Source organism: Urocitellus parryii, chromosome 9, assembly GCF_045843805.1.
Source record: "Urocitellus parryii isolate mUroPar1 chromosome 9, mUroPar1.hap1, whole genome shotgun sequence".
In the NCBI taxonomy this organism is placed as follows: Eukaryota; Metazoa; Chordata; class Mammalia; order Rodentia; family Sciuridae; genus Urocitellus; species Urocitellus parryii.
This window is the reverse complement of record NC_135539.1, coordinates 61448052-61468394: the sequence shown is the minus strand read 5'-3', so window position 1 is coordinate 61468394 and position 20343 is coordinate 61448052. Positions and strand designations below refer to the sequence as shown.

At 34.7% G+C, this 20343-nt stretch overlaps 1 protein-coding gene across 1 annotated transcript in view; it reads right to left on the bottom strand.

Moving 5' to 3' along the window:
* The window catches only part of Malrd1 (MAM and LDL receptor class A domain containing 1), a 656113-nt gene that overhangs the window by 292122 nt on the left and 343648 nt on the right, over positions 1–20343 (bottom strand). Inside the window, exons 27-28 of the mRNA XM_077802928.1 lie at positions 7746–7991; positions 6038–6195 (exon numbers count right to left, since the gene is read on the bottom strand). Of these exons, the coding sequence (XP_077659054.1) occupies positions 6038–6195; positions 7746–7991 (404 nt within the window). The remainder of the gene's footprint in view (positions 1–6037; positions 6196–7745; positions 7992–20343) is intronic.

Below are 20343 nucleotides of genomic sequence, written 5' to 3'. Positions count from 1 at the left end.
CATACAGTGTCCACATGTACTGAAATATCACACTTATATGTCTTACAAACGTTTATAATAACTAATTGTCAACTAAAAATTTAATAAAGAAAACAAAATATAACTGCAGAAGCTGATGGATACAAAGTTATACCTTTCCTCTTTTAACATGTGTGAAACAGGTCTGTGGATTAATTAATATTTTTGAGAAGGAAATCTCACTTGTAGGATTACAGAGCCCCTGCAGAACTTTGATGAACAGTCATATCTTGGCCTCCCAGGTATCAGCATGTTTTACATTCTAAGGGCAGGGGTTGATTGTAATTGTTAAGATCATAGATATTTGGGAAAGAATTGACTTTTATTCCTGATTATACAGTTTTATGTGACCTGGACTTCAATTTCATGGTTGGCAAAGTTGGGGGAAAAAAGTGTTTCCCTTGAAAGTTGATTCTGAAGATTAAATGAGTTAATATGGGCAAAGAGATAGCACATTCTATGGAAAAATGAGTCAGTAAGTACAAATTGGTGCCAGAGTAGTTGTAGCACAGGTAAAGTAGAAATAAAGCAAGAGCAATAGTAGTGAGAATATTCCCTAGAACTAACCATATGATTTTCTTGTAAAGCAAAAAACTCCTGGGATTAATTAAACTAAAGTGTTAACATCTTAGCAGAATATTTTCTTTTTGACAAAAGAGACTTCGTGGTAAGGCTTCAGAGTTCTGCTTGATAGCAGTGAAGGCTCTGTGAAAGGTAAAGGACATGGGAAAATATTTTTTAAAAATATATAAAGCAGGGCATTGTGAACTCATGGTGACTTATGTAAACTCTGCGTACTTTATATGGGACATGAATGTAGCCTGAAATGCAAAGGTCACCTTTTTATCTACTCATTTGGTCAAGTTTAATACTATTCTACATCCCAAACTATGCAGATCAGATTGTTAAGGTACAGAAACAATTCCTTTTTTTTTTAAGAGAGAGAGAGAGAGAGAGTGAGAGAGAAAGAGAGAGAATTTTAATATTTATTTTTTTTTAGTTTTTGGTAGACACAACATCTTTGTTTGTATGTGGTGCTGAGGATAGAACCCGGGCCGTAGGCATGCCAGGCGAGTGCGCTACCACTTGAGCCACGTCCTCAGCCCCAGAAACAATTCTTAAAAGGATAATTAAATCTGGCACTAAAAATTTACTTTAGTTGATATATTGTCCAAAATCCATGTTGCTCTTTGCAAAACTGATTTTCCCATGCAGATATTCTCATTCTTTGAATAATGAATCAAATGGCAATAATTTGCCTGAAATAACATTAGATATTCAGTGGGTTGAAGGAAATTTAAAAAAAGGCTAAAGGATTTTTAAAAAAATCTCTCCAATGTACTGTAATAGTTACCCACATGTATTATTATCAATTAGTTGTAGATTTCACATGGGGGTTGTAGTGAGTATGAATGGAGGTGAGTATTTGAGGGTGGAAGACTAGAGCGCTCTTATCTTTAAGTCATTAGACTCCTGTGTCCAACTAAGACTCACTGTTTGCTACATTTAGGATAAAGTTTTTCAGCATGAACACGTCTTCTAAGTAAGCAATGGAAACTAGCCTGTTGTTTAATCATTTGACTTTTTCTATGGTCGTCTTAACAAAATCTATAACAATCACCTCTCAGTATCCACAGGGGATTGGTTCGAGGGCCTCCACGAATACCAAGATCCATGGATATTCAAGTCCCTCATATAAAATGGAGGAGTATTTGCATATATCTAAGTTCATCCTCTCACATACCCTAAATCATCTCTAACAATGTACATGCTATGGAAGTCATTGTTAGACCATATTGCTTAGGGAATAATGACCAAAGAAGTGTGCATACAGTTAGTATAGATACAATTTTATTTTAATGTTTTGATCCATGGTTGGTTTAATCCATAGATACAAACACATGAATAGGGAGACTATATTTCCATCTTGAATATGACAATGATTAGATAAAATTTCCAGGAACTCAATTTAGAGCCCTAAATTAGAAGGCAGAAAATTCCTATTCATATCCTAATTTTTTCTTAAAATATACGTGCATGGAGGTAAGAAATATAACCTCTTACTCTTACTTCCATCTTCTGTAAAATGAATAGCTCAGATTAGATTTATTTTGAAGAAACCAACCCCACCAGCTCTAAAATATTCTGTAACACTAAGCAAGATAAAACAATGAACTAATTTAATTATGGCCTCTCAGCATAACTAAGTTGCTCTATCAGGAGAGCTCTCCTGAAATACATTATTTTTCTCCACTTCTGGCTTGAATATATTATGTGTTCTATCATGACTACATAATGGATAGTCCTGAATGCCTTCAATTAAATATATTTAAATTCCCCAAAGCATGCAGTCATCTTGATTAAAATATCAACAGTTTATTACAGATGGAGTACTTCCAAAGAAGGGTAATATTCCTCAGATAGCAGGTGTTCCTGTATTTTATTCAAATGGCTAGCTGAAAAGATGCAAAGATCTTTTGTTTCTTGATGAGGCTAGATAGACTTTTAACTAAAAAAATAAACTGTCAAACACAAAGCAAATTTTAAAATTCCTCAAAAATTATTTTGGTATGCTCACATCTGCATGTTATTTGTCCTTATTTAACCCCATCAGAAATCAGGTAACTAGAAAAATAAGTAAAATTCTGGCAGTAAGATTAAATATATTTCTAAACCAAGTTAACTTTTGTGCTGTGGAACCCTTCTTCTATTCCAAAATACTTGCTTTATTTTTATTTTAAATCTTCAGTGGTCTGAAAAGTAATGCATTTAAATTAAATGAGAAATTTAATACTGAATGTGAATGAGTTCAAACGTAGGTAAAAATAATAAAAACTTATCAAAAGTAAACATACTTATATTAAATATAAATTCTTCCTGAATCCAGAAAAGGCTGCTGTCTACTTATTCCAGATAAACAACATTTAAACATCATCCACTGAGAGACAAAAACCAAACTGATTGTATGGCATTTCAATCTTAACTTCAGAACACTTGAGTTAAAGTCCTAGCTCACACACTTACTTTTGAACTTAGACTTACTACTTAACCTTGATTAGCCTCACTTAGCTGACCCATAAAATGAAGATTAACCACTTCCCATTGACTCCCATTCATAAAGAATTTGGGTTGGCATAAGCAACTAGTGAGGAAAAACTAACCTGTTTAATTATCTGATGTCATAAAACCTTAACTGTATTTTAAAAATTTGTTCTTACTCTTGAAAACATTTCAAAGTACCATATTATTTTTCCCATTTATAATTACAACAAACATCAAAGGAAAGAAAAACAATATCAGTTTCTCCATACAAATATTACATTGTTTCAATTGCATCTCTTTAATAAAAAGTATCTGTCATTTGACTGACAGAAAGAAATACAGGAGGAAAAATAGAAAATATGCAACCTGTAAAATAGTGCTGATTTTCACTAAATGTTCTCTAAAGAAATGGCTTTTTGGTTCTGAGGTTTCCCTGATTCACTCATTATTACTGGAATAGTTTAAGTATCATCTCTCTCCATTCTAAGAATAATATTTATTTCATTTTTCTAGAGAATTATTGAAGGCACTACCTATAAGTCTCAGTAAAATACAATCTCCATTTCATTGTTAGAGTGTGGACTTGGATATGGAGGTGAGGAAGTAAGCATGTGAGTTTTGTGTGCACACACACCTAGATTCAAATTCCCACTCTGTCACTAACAGAGTGAGTCATCAGGTCCTTAGGTTATTTCTGGGAGATTCCATTAGTCCTTTATTAAAATGGGACTCACATTAACTCAGAGGGTTGTGCCAAGATTGAAATGAAACAATATGGGTCTGATGTTCAATAAATGGTATCTGCTACTATGTATAATTGCTGTAATCTGTAATCAAGACCACCCCATATTAATTATGCTACCATTAAATTGTTGTTCAATTGCTGCATGCCTTTATGTCTACTTGCATGCATATATTTAAGATTTTTGATTACAAATTCTTCAAACAGACTCGAAGACCATGCATATAATACATCATAGCCATTCCATGACAGGCAACTCTTAACAAGGGATTCTGGAAGGCACCCCCTAGTTGCTTCATTGAGCAAAGACCTGAGAAGGAAGGCAAAAACTAAAACTTCAGTGGCCCTGCTCTCAAGATTTTGCAATTCATTTGTTTAAATAGAATGATTTACCAACCATTGAGCTGTAATCATTCCCAGAGCTGTGGGGAATGCTTTGAAAATGAAAGATCATGGTAGTAGACCAAAGGTGGTCAAGGAAGATTTTGAAAGAGGCTAAATGTTCCAGACTGTGCTGGACTTGGTGTGGGGCTAACACAGAAAGGGACCATCCTGATAAGCAGGGAACATTGAGTCAGAGGGAGCATATCCATAAACTGGAAATATGTCCAAAGATGAAGAGTAAAGCAGAATTCCTGCCCCTGTTGGATTTGTCCTATGGATAAGATACTTTCAAACTCAAGAGCAAGGTAAAATCCAATATGGGGTTCCACACAGAAAGAAGCCTTTGTAATGATGATTAAAAATATGTATCATGTTACCAAAATAAAATGATTTTCCCAAAACTCATGGCTATAAATTCAATGCATGCAATGGAAGATTTTTGTCCTTCACAATCCATGTGATTATATGAGTGTAAACATAACTGATTGATTGATTTTGCTGTGCTGAGGATAAAAACCTGGACCTTGTCCATGCTAGGCAACCATTCTATCATGGAGCCACACCCCAGCTCCAAAATATGCATATACGTTGAAAATAAGCATATGTTCTTTTGTGTGTGTTGAAAAACATAGTTGAATTTTCACAGAAATCAGTCAGAGGAAACAGGAGTTCTACGTGCCTTGATATTAATATCTCAAAATGGCTTAATTTCTATATTTTATATAAAGTTTGTTCCTAAATTGTAAGACTGTTGAAAAGTAAATATGAAGGAAGCAAATGATAAAATCAAACTCCACAGAGCACTACCAAATCCCCCCCACACACACAGTGCATGCCACGTAACCAAGTATCACATTTAGAAGACAGCTGATGAAATTCTCCTGCGAGAATGTGAAGTTTTATGTTTCAGTAAGTTTCCATATTGAAGCCATAAGAATAAGTTGCTGTGATTATTTGCTGTGTGTGTCTTACTTGGCTGGCTTTTCTGCATAGCTCTAGAAGAGTCCTAGGTTATAAAGTCAGTTCAGGTTTCAATAAAACATGAACTATGCACCTGTGAGCTATTCAGATACATGAACAGACATGATTCTTTGGCATTTGGGTCAGGCCACTGCCATCAGTGTTGGGACACTTCACCTTAATCTCATGTGTGATAAAATAGCAGTGGCCACTACAGTATGTTTTAAAATAAGGTTTGTTGCAATTCCAACTAGATTCTTGAAATAAATGCGTAGACCCATACACCTGGATTTTGTTGCTGTTTTAACTTGTTAAAGAGTAAAGGTATTTGAACCAGGTCTCATTAATATTAATATTGACTGTTATTTTGTTCCCCGAACACGGTCACTTTGTTATACTAAATTAAAGCTCTGACGGAAACATCCAATTAATCCTCAGTAAGAAAATGCATTAGTGTGTCACAGTTAATAAGCAGTTCAAAGTAATCATACCTTGATTATTCTGAGCCGTTCAGCCTTTGCACAGTGTGCTTACAACCAGAATGGCTATTATTAGTTCCCTTAATGATTACTCATGGAGGAGAAAAAAAAACGGTTAGTTGCTCTCCTATCAGATAGACAAATAATCTTTTTTCTTTTTAAAAAAAATAGATAGGGAAGGAAACTTAATAGAAAGAAAGGTTAATTATTAGCACAAAGGGAATCTCTGGGATTCACAAGGCATGATGATGAACTCAAAGCTGGTTCCCATGCCCCAGTCTACCAAACCTCAGAGCATCTGGGCCACAGGAGTAGCTTTTGGAGATGAAAGGATGCTTATTCCCTCCCTCAGGCTACGTGCTGCCTTCAGGAACCTCACCAAACTCAGAGGCTTCTCCAGTTGAGATCCTACCTTAATGAGAACCTGAATGGACCCGGTGGCTTTTGCAGATATGAAATACCAGAAGCTCATGGTGCAGGCACTGCTGGATTCTTGCCATACAGCACTCTTGAAGTGGGCTTTGTCACCCCGAAGTCCCACTGGAGTAGCCTCCAGATACATGAAGTGCCCTAGAAACAAGGATAGGATTCACATGGGATGGAAATAACAATGAGGGGATTATTTTAGTTTCTCCATCTTAGTTAGGGTTTTTAATTACATTTCATAAGATCTTCTGAGCTGCCAATAGCATTTCCATTTGAAACAGAGAATAAATCTAATGGCCTTGTCCCTAGCTCACTGACAGGACAATTTCCAACTGTCTGTGCTTTTAGTGAAGTGCCTCACAGTATGCAGATGAACTGATCTGACAGGATATTTATGCCATCAGATCAACAAGACAGTTATAGAAATCGTTTAATGGACTCCTTCAGCTATCCAGTTATTATAAAACAGTGCCACAGTTCCCTGTGAAATCTAAATAAGGGAATATCATGTGCTTTCAAATATTCAGTCACTTGATGAGTGTGTAAATAAAAAACTGAGAATTTTGATATGCAACATGAGAGGAAAGGGATTAAATTTATTCTTGTGTATTAAACAAAATTTCATGTATGGAGAACTGAGTGTTTGAATGGGATTTAGGTCTTCTATGCTCTGACTTGGTAAACCTGGCTTAGTTGATTTTTTAAAACAGACCTATGGAATACCAATATTTAAACATCTTTTCACAATTTTGTGGCATTCCCTAGTTTGGGATTTGGCTCATGTTGTTTGCTCCTTGAGCAACAAGACTGAGATTTATTTCAAAAATAATCCACACCCAACATTCTTAACATATGTGGCTTTGTGGTTACATTTTCACAGTCTCTCGACAGGTTGCAAAGACCTTTCCCCTTATATACATCATCTCATGTGATCTGCACAACCTTTGCTAGCTACACAGTGAAAAATTCATGAACTCCAAATGAAGACTCTGAGATTCTGAAAACTAAGTGACTTGCTGATGATCAAATGAGTGTCAGAATTTAGGGTTATTTACAACAAGTGCCTGCCATTTAGGAGTGACATCTGATGATAGCCTCGCTTATCACCTAACCATCTATCAAAACAGTGATTGATATTAGATTTTGGCAATTCACTGTTGTGGGTAAAATTGTAACTCCCATCCCATTGCTAAGCCCTAACCCTAGTCCTCTTAAAGAGAAATGGGATCTTTGCTGATGATGAAGTAAAGATGAGGCTATCAGAGTAGACCCTAATCTAATATGATTGCATGGTAATGACAAGGAGGATTTGGGGCAGAGAAAAACACATGCATCAAATGAAAACACAGAAGCAACCGTCATTTATAAGCAAGGAACATTTAAAGCTGTCAGAGTCAAGGAGAGAGGTATGGAGGAAATGCTTCTCCCTGAGAACCTTCAGAAGGAAACAACTCTGCCAACAGCTTGATCTTGGGCTTCTGGCTCTCAGCAATGTGAGACAATAAATACCTTTTGTTTAAGACACCCAGTTTCATGGCCATACCCTATTTCACAGTGGCCACAGGAAACAAAAACACTGTGTGTGACTGACTCGCAAGTGTCACTGTGATCGTCTTCTCCGGTTGCTCTCAGGGAAGACAGGAGATGTACCTTGTAGATATGATCGGGGCAACCTTAACAACCTAATCACCTACCATTTTCATTTCCAAGTGTGTGGTCTCTGGGAGGTCGGAGACTTTGATGAGAGCCAATCCCCAAAACCCAATCAAAGTTTTCAGCCAGGGAGTTCTGCCAGCCACACCAGCCTCTTTCAAAAGTACAAGAGCCACCACATTCATTCTCATCAGTATTATCTCCACAATCATCGGCAAAATCACAGTTTTGCTCTGCTCTGTAGCATTTACCATTCCGACATTCCCGATAGCCATATGGGCAGTAACCTAAAAAGAGAAAAATGGAGAAAGAGTAATGGAATATTCCAGGCACATTCAAGTGAGGTACAAGACAAAGTAGTGTCATTATAATATATGAATATGGTGTTTGTAAGAATTCAAGGTACCTGAGCCCGCTTCTCTCTCTCTTCTAATCTGCTCCAGAGTTTTGGCCTAAAGATTACTCACAAGGATCATTTACAAGTGAAAAAGTTTTTGAAGTATCACTTTATTGATCCAGGAAAATACCCCAAAACTCCCAAAGCTGCATTTCAAAATATTAATTATATCTGAAAGTCAAAGTTAAACCTTCCATTTTTTACCCTGAAACAAAATCTTTAAGGTGCTAAAGAGCTCATGCATTATGGGGAATTTGGAAGTACATTCTAGCATTCATTCACATCAATATTTCTCAGAAGCCAAACATATACAAGATACATCCTCAGAAGCAGCACCATGAATATATAGCTAATGCATGAATTCCAACAGATTTTTCTTTAAAATGCATATTTATTGGTCAGCTGTTTGGAATTTTAGAAGCAATTTCCCTGCTAAGCAATGCCAGCCATAGATACCTCTTAACGAAAACATAACAGAAAGAATAATGCTTTTGAAGACTGAGTTTGAACTCTAATGCTGATATTTATTAGTTACATGACTTGGTTCATACTGGTACTTGATGAACTTTAGTTTCCTTGTCTAAGAAGAGAGACAGAGGGAAAGAGAGAAGCAAAATCCTAGAGAAGTTGAGCTAACTAAAGAGACTACTATCTATGAGATCAGTGCCTAGAATGTTGATTGGACCATACATAGTAGGTGATAAATAAATGAATGAGTGAAATAAAGTGCTTTGAGTAAGAGCAGTTCAACACGAACTTTCAAGGTATTGTGATTATACTGTTCTAATATTACAATAGAACATAACCATGATGAAGAGCAACATTTCAGAAGGAAAGGTTCAGAAACTTTTCCAACTTGAGATTTTAGCTACACATTTGATCTCTGTAAGCACAGAATCAGAAATGTTCTTCCTGTTTTCCCCACCAGGAAGGGAGAGGAGCTGATAATACCACTCCTTGATTTACTTCTAAAGTGGTGACTCCCAGGACTAGAGGCAAGTTGCCTGGTGACTGACAGCTGGTGTGGTTCAGAGGTGGTAACATTTCAGGGGTTTATTTTAGGATGGTCTGGGAAGTTCTCTGGTAATAATTTGGATCTGAAATCTGCTCTAGAGGCCCATGCTTTGGAGGCTTGTTCCCAGGATTGTGCTATTGGAAGGTGGTGAAAACTTTCAGAGTCAGGATCCAGTGGGAGGTCTTTATATCACAGAAGGCATGACTTTAATAGAGACAGTGGAACTTTGGTCCCTCCCTCCACCTCCCTTCCTCCCTTCCTCCCTTCCTCCCTTCCTCCCTTCCTCTCTTCCTTCCTCTTTCACATCGTATACTTTTCCTACACCACTCCATTCTGCTATGAGATACTACCTCACCTTAGGCCTTAAAGCAAAGGGATCAATCAATCATGGACTGAAACCTCTAAAACTTCGAGACAAAATAAACCTTTCCACTTTATAAGTTGATTATCTCAGGTATTTGTTGTAGTCACAGAAAGCTGACTAACACAACCTCATATAGAAGTTCTTCTGTCCTGAATCAGCCTCAAATTTTCAACAACAGATGGCCAAGAGGAAAGAAGTAGAAGAGTAGTGGAGTTTCATATAGAAACTGCTGGAAAGAAAATGTGTTCTACTCCTTGTATTTCCTAGACTGCTTATTAATTGCATGATTATATGGTCTTTCCTCTTGCAAATACTTTGAAAATAAGTTTCAACTCTGCATTCTGTCTCTAACAAAACTTTTTCTGTCTGGGTTAATTGCTAATATTATCCTTTTAGCAGTATGGGATTAAACTTTTTATTTGGATGCATGGTTCATTTTAGTAGATTGAAGGTAAGACAAAAAGACTTCTAATGCTTCAATTACACTCTTGACTTAGAATCCTAACATTAAAGCATTTTCAACCTACACAGAAATGGAAGTCATTTACATCAACTCTCTCATTTGTAAATGAGAAAACTCAGCATTTTATAAGCTAAATGACTCCTGGATTTTTCCAAAGTAGAACTGTGACTGAGAACCAGGTCTCTTATCTTCTGACTTGATATTCAAAGCCATTGATTTAAAAAAAAGGTGTAAAGGTGGGGTTGGCCCAGTTGCATCATTTCTAAAGGAACTGTTGAGAACCTGAAAAAAATTACTAGATCATTTAGTTTTATACAAGTTAGCATTTTTATTGATTCTGTCAATTTCAATTTGTTTGAAGATACAAAACAAAACTGACTCTTATGATGCTTTTCTCTAAAGTGACTGAATTAAGCCACAACCAGTTCTTCCAAAATCAAAAAGAAAAAAATTTGGACATGTTTTTAAAAGAAATATATCATGAATTCTGACATAAGACACAAGTCAATACACCTAATATATTAGGATAGTAAAAAAGTTTTACACTTTAAGAGCAAAAATAGTTACATGAGTAAAACATATAATAATTTAAATACTACAGAAAACTAAATTTGAACACGTTCTCTACATTAATAAAAAATCACTTCTGTCATAAAATAACAGACAATAATAATTTGTTTGGGGTAGATGCCAAAGGAAATTATCAAATTATATTTTTACCTGCTTACAAATTATTTTGAGAGAGAGAGAGAGAGAGAGAGAGAGAGAGAGAGAGAGGCCAATTAAGAGTAGGGCATCTATCTTTAAGTGATTCTGTTATTAAAATTCTTATGAAATTGTGCAGCTTTGGTTTTTTTTAATTGCTTATGTTAGGCAGAGACCACTTTGGTATAATTTGTTCTCTTTTATAAACTGAAATTTCCTACCAATGTGTAAATTTATATCAATTTATATGTTTATATATACATTGATATAAATTATATAAATTTATATTTATATAATTTATACAATTATATAAACCAAAATGTATATCAATGTATATCCTAATGTATATCCTAAAGTCATCTGAAACAACAGACTTAATCTAAACACTGATTCTTCCTTCCCAAACTTTAACATTCTTCATCATCTCTGGGAATGGCAACTTTGTATTTTGAGCAACTTAGAGAAAAAAAAATCTTGTAAGGAACATTGTGCAGAAATGAACCTTGTTTTTTTTAAATTAATTAATTAATTAATTAATTAATTACTTTTTGCTGTTTGACTTAACTGCTGACATACTCTAAGTTTTACCCTTTTTCTCCCCCTTTGTGCCTCAGGTATGGCAAACCAGATTAGAATTTCTAAGAGCTATCTACCTTAGCAGCAAGTCTAAACCCATTATCTCCCCACCTATAAGGAGAAACTTTCACCCCAGTCTACCCCACTATAAAACTCTTAGCCAGCTCATCTCTTCTATCTCAGCTCAAGTTATTTTGGGTCATGTTTGATAATAATTTTACTCTCCCCTAAATTCCCAATTTTAAAACACTTCAAGTCTTCTTGGAGTGTATATGATGTTATCAATTTCAACACCCAACCAAATTTTGGATGTGAGTTCAGTTCACATCTGTTTATGACCACAAAGCCCTAGAAAATAAAGTTATCATATGTAAACTTTTAAAATCTCACAAGTTACATGTAATCTTTAGCAAATTCTGTCGATTGTCAACCCTACCATTAGAATACATCTACTGCTATATTTTCGTCAAAGCCATTATTTTGTTTTGTATGATTCTATTACCCTGCTTTCCTAGCGGATCTCTGTGCCCTTAACCTCATGCTCTGTGGCCCATTAATTAATAAAGAAGCACATCTGCCTGATACCCTACAATGTTTACATGGGATCCCTCCTTATAAAGAACAAAGTCTTCTTGAAAAGATGGTCACTTTTGTGCTGAGGGGAAAAAAAAAGTCCAAGATGAGCCTGGGGTGGCGGTGGGGGAGGAGTACCCATGCCCAAAATTAAGAAAATGCAAAAAAAATAGATTTATGATAAAAAAAATTAGAAGAGCTGGCATCTGGGGGAGCTTACTGGCCAAAGAAAAGACAGAAAACCATACCAATAATGAGGTAACTTCTGTTTCCAGCTGTGAGGGAGTAAGATGGTATGAAATTATCCTCCAGGCAAAAGCAACTGGAACCTGGGGCAAAATACATTAAACAATTGTTTTCCAACAATGAACAACAGGAAGCACAGGACTGTGATCCCCTAGAGAAAGGACTCAAAACCACAGCCTATCATCACCCCAGGCATTTGCTTAGAGGCACTTTCCAGATTGAAGATCTAAAAGAGAAAACCAAGAATAAAACAGTTTTTAGCAAATAGAGGAGACAGAGACTGAGACAGCTGGAATTTACAAGGCAGTGTGGTAGAGAAAAAGAAGCTGTGTAGAGGAAGAGATCCAGAGATGTGCTCAAGCCTTTGGCTGCATTCCAATTGCATGTGTGTAGGGCAGAGTTCCCAAAGGAAGAAAAAGAATAATTTCCAAGAGAATAATAACTAGGAGCTGTGAGCTAAAATGTTTCTGGTGTTCACAGAGAGCCAGACCTCTTTGAGTTTCTTCCAGCCACCATGAATAGTCCTTGGAAAATACGCAGGACATTCAACAGTAACTCTAGAAATAATACATGCTAATAGTGGGTCCAAGTAGCTCTAGAATGAAATATTCTTTAGATTATGGATTGGAAAACTGCAATGTCAAGGTCACATTCAGCCCAGCACTTGTTTAAGTAAATAGAATTTTATTAAGACTGAATCATGCCCACAGGACAGGTTTACATATTAGAGTATGGCTACTTTTTAGATTAGGCAGAGCTGAACAGTTGCAACCAAGATTATGCAGCCTGTAAGAAAACAAATCACTCTGGAGCTTTATAGAAAAATATATTTCCTGATTTCTATTCTAAACCTACTTTGGAAAAAAAAAGTTAAAAACAAGTTTCAAAAGGACAAAACAGAACTGTAAGCAAGTTAAATGCCTTCCAGTACAAATTTCATCATGTTTGAAAGAATGTACCAAACTGCAGGACTCAGCAATACAGAATTCAAAATCTGTAAAATATCAGGAAATATGATCTATAACCAGGAAAAAAAATAGCTAATAGAAGCAAATGTAGATATGACAGGGATTCGGCAGGGTGGTGAGGTTGGGAGATGCTGGTCAAAAGATAAAATTTAAGTTAGAAGGAATAGATTCAAATCTATAGTACATTGTGATGATTGTAGTTAATATACTGTATGCTTGAAAATCATTAAGAACAGTATATTTTCAGTGTTCTCAAAACATGAAATGTATATGAAGTAATGCACATATTGACAGATTCAATTCAGCCATTCTACAATGTATACATATTTTAAACAACTGTAAATGATAGATATATACATTTCTTTTCAGTTAAAATGAAGAAAAAAAGAATATAAATGTGATAAAGCTAAAAGAATTATCAAAAAAACTTAATACAGCTATTATAAATAAGCTCAATGTATTAATTTACAATTCCACAAAATCTACAAAAAGCTCCTAGTACTAAGTGCAGCAAGTCTATATATCATCACCATACAACAATTAATTATTTATGAATGCTAGCAATAAACTAGAATCTGAAATTTAGAAAACAAAAAGTTTTTAAAATAGTGTACCAAAATATAAATTTCTAGGTATAGAATTCTAAGTATAGAACATAACAAAATGCATGCCAAGTCTTTATACACTGAAAACTAGAAAACATTTACAAATAAAAATAAAAAAACCCAAATAAGTAAAGATTCTATATCAGGTTTGTACATCATTCAAGTAAAAATTGTTTCAAATTCAATTCTCCTTAAAGTTGTCTATCATTTTGATGTAATTCTAGTCAAATTTTAGGGTGCTTTTTTGGAAATTTGCAAAATGATTCTAAAATGTATATGGAAATTAAGAGCTCCTAAATCAGCTGAAGAGTTAACCAATTTAGTTTACCTGATGTCAGGATATATTATAAAGCTACAATGATTAAGATGATATGATATTGATTAATGGAGAGACAGATCAGTGGATTGGGATAATAGCATATATCAACCCATTTTAAGTAAAGGAAGTACGCAGCAGCATTTTCACCAAAATACATAAATTGGCTCTAATTATAAGGAGAAATTAACAAACACAAATTGAAAGATGTTCTACAAAATGAAAGCCTCATCCTTTCCAAAGATATCTAGGTTAAAAAAGACAACGACTGAGCCATCATTTAAAATTAAAGAAATATAAAGGCACATAAGAACTAAATGTGGTTATCACTTGGTATCCGTGGATATCCTAGATACCAAAATTTGTGGATGCTCAGATCTCATATATAAAGTGTAGTATTTGCATATAATCTATGCATATTCTCTTTTATACTCTAAATCATCTATCGATTCCTTATGATACCCAAGATATTACAAATGTCATGTAAATAGTTGTTTATATTATTTATGAAATAACAATCTAGAAGGAGTAGTCTATACCTCTTCAGTGCAGGTACAACCATCATTAGCCTACCTAAATAGTATAAGTCATAGCAACAAAACTTTTTTTCAAGTGTTAATTGATTCACAGTTGAATTTGAGGATGCAGAACACATGGAGGGCCAATTGTATGGTGTATCATCTTAGACAGGATCCTGAATGAGGTAAAAAAAAAAAAAAAAAGAAATTACAACGATATTCCCTTGCCAGGCATAGTGGTGCACACCTAATGATCCCAGCAACTTGGAAGCCTGAGGCTGGAGGATTGAAAGTTCAAGCCCAGCCTCAGCAACTTACTGAGACCCTCTCTCAAAACACAATTTTAAAAAAAAAGGGAGTTGGGGAGCATCTCTGGGTTTAATCCCAGTTAAAAAAAAAATAAAAATAGGAGATTCTCAGGACAATGGTAAAATGAGAATGGTGTATAAGATAATGATATAATAATATTTGATATGTTAATGCTATACTTCTTAATTTGATGAGTATGCATGTAAGTGAATGTCCTTCACCTTAGGAAACTGAATTATTTAGAATTAAAATGCATGATTATATCTCCACCTTACTCTGAAATAATTCAGAAAAAGTCAGATTTTGTATAAAACAAATGGACAAATGATAATTTGTGAATCTGTGTGAATTGTATGCATAAACTCTCTTATAGTTCTTAGAACATTTCTGAGAATTTGAACTATTTCAATTTTTAAAAAGTTATTAAAAATGTAAAAAATTTAAAAAATATAAGAATTATAATGCATTCCACTGTCATTCACTTTTAAAATATAAACTAAAATAAATAAATAAATAAAAGAAGCAAAAGTAAAACCTCCAAAAACATCCCAATCTACTTAGAGTTGTTCTTAAAATGACCCACAGGTACTGTACAATCCTGACCCCATTTTCTTTCTTATTGCCTTTCATCCAAAGACATCCAAATCTATATTTGAATGAGCTGGGTTTATTACTTGTTGCAGCAACGGAAACACACACCTTGGGGAATTGTGGAACATTTCAGTTAAAGGATTTTAATACAACTTGCTATAGGAGTGTGGCTTTGGTTAGGCTATTTCAAGATAAATCCAAGGAGATGGAGGTTTGCTCTGGATTGATTAGGTATATGAGGAAGCAGGGACCATATTATAATTGCTTATCTTAATAAATCTTAGCTAAAAAAGGAAAAATCAGAACAGGCTAGAGTTGTACTTAGTCAGAAGTACCTTTCACTCATGGATCAGGGTAGCGATTCTCTTGGTCTTGATTTTAGCTGAGATAATGTTCATGTCTGGCCTATCTTTAAACATACTCACAAAATGATCTTGTTTTTATCTTGAGGCATCATGGTCTGAAGATATATTTGTTTGATGATGAGGTCCTGGGAAATTGTTTATTTTTCAACAGAACACAAAACACTAGCCATGCATGTCAGGCCAGTTTATAGCAACATCAAGGCTTCATTCATTGTACTAGTCCAGGTCCTGGCTGTCAAAGGATGCTTTTCTTTTTCTCACTGTGCAATTTTATTTATGTGACAACAGAGTTAGATAGAACGGTATACTCTCTACATAATGAAATGAAACCAATCGATCATTCTTTTCTGGTTATTCTCTTGACATAGGTCAATCATGGGATTGAGAGATGTTGAAACGTTTTAAAGGTTTTCATATTTGTGACGTGAAATTTTCTTCATTTTTTTCTTCTTAGTAATTTGCAGCAAAAGTTTTAAAAATGAAGGTACTGTGGGTCCTACTTTAGTAATAGCAAGTAGCGTTAGAATGCTGACATGGAAATAACCAATACTCAAAAAAGAAATTCCAAAAAATAGTGATGATAGTAGCCTTAAAGAACTGGAGGGTGGGGGTGGGGGGGCAGAAGGAAGAATTATGATTGTAATAAATAAATAAATAAAGGAAAACATGGATGTAAACCTAGGCCAGAAAAGAAAGCTTTGGGCCACAAAGGCAGCGTAAAGTCTAATATGGTTCCCACCTGGCTTGCAATTGCAATGGCCAAGATTCTGGTTCATGCACAGTGGGTTTCTGTGTTTCTGTTTCCTGACAATGTTTACTGGCCCTAGGCTTAGCTCCCAAGCAAAAACAAATTGAAAGTTCTTCCAAATAATGTTCCTATAACTTCTACCTTCTTTATCCCAAATAATATCAATTCAAATATTCAGAGTTCTTTCTAACATCTCGATCAACATGACAAAATTTACGTGACCAAGTGACCACTGATAGTCATTTTAAAAGATCTTTTCAGAAGCAATGACTTATTCATTTTAAAAAGTATCCAATTTTAATTCCTAGCATTTAGGAAATCTTTATATCATATGTTAACATAAAATTGAATCTGATTCTACAGTGGAAGAGCATTGTAATAAAAAATCCAGAGATACCTGGAAAAACAAATGTTCCTTAATGATTCTAATTTGGAGGAACTTTCTGACACCTTGTTGTGAATGATTTGTTCTCACTAACTTTCTTAGTTTCCTATATTCACACAGGTAAGATAATGAGACTGGTCACTAAAAATCACCATTTTCTGAAATGTTAAACTATCCAGGAGAACATGAAGAAACTCCAGCAAAATTCCTTTTTTTCTGGCAATAAACCTGAAACTTAATAGTATCTCACAGTGTTTCTGTAAGCCTGATAGAGGCATTGAGTTTTCCAGGAGAACTGGTTTCACCTTCAGTATCACAAACAGCAGCTGCTGTGAAACAAGCTGGAGCTTGAAGTATGATCTGAGGATAAATCTTAAGATCTAAATCATTTTAGCAAAATTATATTTTCTGTTTTGTGGAATCAAATTTGTCAACATTTCCTTTCGAATGGTTTTCAGTAATCTAATATTAAGTAAAATTCTCCCTCTCTTTTTCTAGTTCTGTATGGTTTTGCTTTTTTGTTGTTGTTCATTGTAAGCCTTGACGTGCCTGAAATTTCCTATGGCATTTGGAATGAAGAATGGTTAAGAGTTTTTGAGTGGAAATGAAAGATACAAAGGAGAGAATGATGCTTGTATTTATATACACAGAAAAAGAGGAACACACACACACTCTCTCTCTCTCCCTCTACACACACACACACACACACACACACACACACACACACACTGGTATACTTATTAAAAAGTCTCAGATACACAAGACATTAATAATTTCTTTGGATATAAGAACATATGCACAGAAGCCATAGAAATTGCATGGGTATTAAATAGACATTTGTTCTTTGTAAAAAGTAATAAAGTGAAGTTAGAATGATGTTTTGCCAGGGGCTCATTCTAGGGCAAAGAAAAGGTGGAAGGAAGGCTGGGTGATTTTCTGAACCTCATGGTTTGTGAGGAGTGGAAGACAGAACACCCTATTCTAAATGGCTGTGGAGGGAATAATGAAGTTAAGAAAGAATCTGCTTTAGTTGAGAAAAGGGGATTTAAGAAATGACATGCTATTTGAAAATGTCTAGGATCTATACTAAACTTAGAGTGGGATACCTGTATCAAAAGGTAGAGCAATGGAGCAGTCATGAGTAGCGATAAAAGAGAACTGAAGAGAACCTCAATAGTTATCCTTGTTACCTGTTTCTCCCCCTTATTCAGCCATTCACCAACAACCTTCCTATTTTACTTCCTAAATCTCTCTTAAATCATCCACTTCTCTTAAGGGACTTCAAGGGATAATCATCTCTCACCTTAACTAATAAAGAGCTTCCTAATTGGTTTTTCTGTGTCCATTCTTGCCCTCCTGCAATTCCTGTCCTTGGTCAACAGATTGATGGCTTTGAAATGCTAATTAGATTACCACCAAGCTTCAAAGTCTTTAATGGCTTCCTTCCTATCACAATTAGGGTAAAAATCAAATTCATTACCATGACATAGAATCAATTCAAAGTCTGTGGGTTACTCACATATCACAGTCTCTTAGCCTGGACTCCCCACCAGAGACAAACTGGCCTTCTTGCAGCCCCTCCAACCCACAGACACTTTTCAATATTCTGACACACCTGCCTCCAAGATTTTCTTTGAAATTCTTGCACACTTCAGCTCAGCTGCCACTTCTCTGAAGAAGCCTTGCTTGCTCTGATCCCTCTATTATCCTCTTGATAGCACCAAGTATTTCTTCACAGGACTTTAATAAGATTAGTGCTATTCTTGTTTGCATGGCTATTTGCAGAATAACTGTCACTAGTCTGTAAGTCTGTGAGTGATAGAAGCCGGCTTGTATTTAGAAAGTATTCACTGCATATTTGCTGGATGAACAACAAGAACAAAATGAATGAATGAACAAATGTATGAGCTGAATGAATCAAGGGAGAGGCGCTGGCCAGTAAGTACATAACGGCAGCTTGCAGTTGGTGGAATGAATGACACATCAGCACTTTGGTTGTTAGACAAGGATGACAGGGATTGGGGCAGCACTGGATTAAAGAACATTTAGATACCAAGATGATGGCTCAACAGAGAAGCAATGAACTGTAACCTATCTAGTGTAGTAAAAATGACCAACATTGGTGGGGTGTGTGTGGGGGTTTTCTATTGTTTTCAACATTGACAGCAGCTATTCAGTTTCTTCAAAATATACTTTTCCAATAGTTAAGCAAAATTTTTCCTATTATGTCCATAAAATTCTACAGTCACAATCCCAATTTAATAAGGTCTTCATATAATAATTCTATAATAGCGGAGGCAGATAAAATAAATTCTATGTAATGATACTGAGAAAATTACCTAATACAAAAGGGAAAATAAAGAATTTAAGCTAGATCTTATTAGTAGGAAAAAAATAAAACCATAGTATTTATATGTATAAATGCCACTTTTGTTTGTATATTCTAAAATTAATTAGAATAAACTCTGCTTGAATTTATTTCAGTGCAGATATTTGTGCCTTTGTATACATAATTCATAGCAAGTGATACAAAATTCCTGTAACAGGATTAGAACATGGAATCCCTTTCCATAAAATGTTTATCATCTAACTAGGGAAAAACTGTTTTTCAATATTTGTGTGTGTGCGTGTGTGTGTGTGTGTGTGTGTGTGTGTACACACATACTTAGTATATATACATTATACAGTGCACATTTACTGCATATATGTATGCTATACATATGTATAAATTATTTCATATATTTATGTGAATATGACTAAAACATATTTAAAGGCAACAAAACAGTAATTTTAAAGTAAATAGTAAAATTCATAATAACTACTAATATAATCATTAATATTTTTAAAATATAAGTATTTATTTAGACATAATAACTATTTATTAATCACTTCCTATGTGGTATCTCTTATGCTAGACCTAAAAATTATCTTAAAAATATTATCTCTGATTCTTATAACCACTGTCAGGAATGTTAGGTATCTTCATTTTCAAATAATGAAAGTAAATACAAGAAAACTAAAGTAAGTAAAATTTCCAAAGCTATAATGTACAGTATGTGTCTGACTTCAAAATACCTAACTGTATTAGTATTTATCAAAAATAAAAAAGAGGGCTAGGATTGTGTCTCAGTGATAGGCACTTGTCTATCACATGTGAGGCACTGGGTTTGATTCTCAGCACCATCAGTAAAGAAATAAATAAATATCCATCAACAAGTAATAAAATATTTTAAAATGAATAAATAAAAAGAAAGTAGCAAAAACCTATTGAATGTTTATTCTTCTGGGCTTTCTGGGTGAGTTTACAGTACATGTCATATAATCATCAAAATCACCCTGTGAGGTACATGATACCAAATATTTATTACCATGCTTTTTAGTACTGGACAACAAATTCATATTATTAATTAGCTAATCTGATAAACTCATCTCAAACTAAAATACTCCAGGGAAAAGCTTCATGTCCTATTCTCATCCGTCCATTTCAGCTGGACA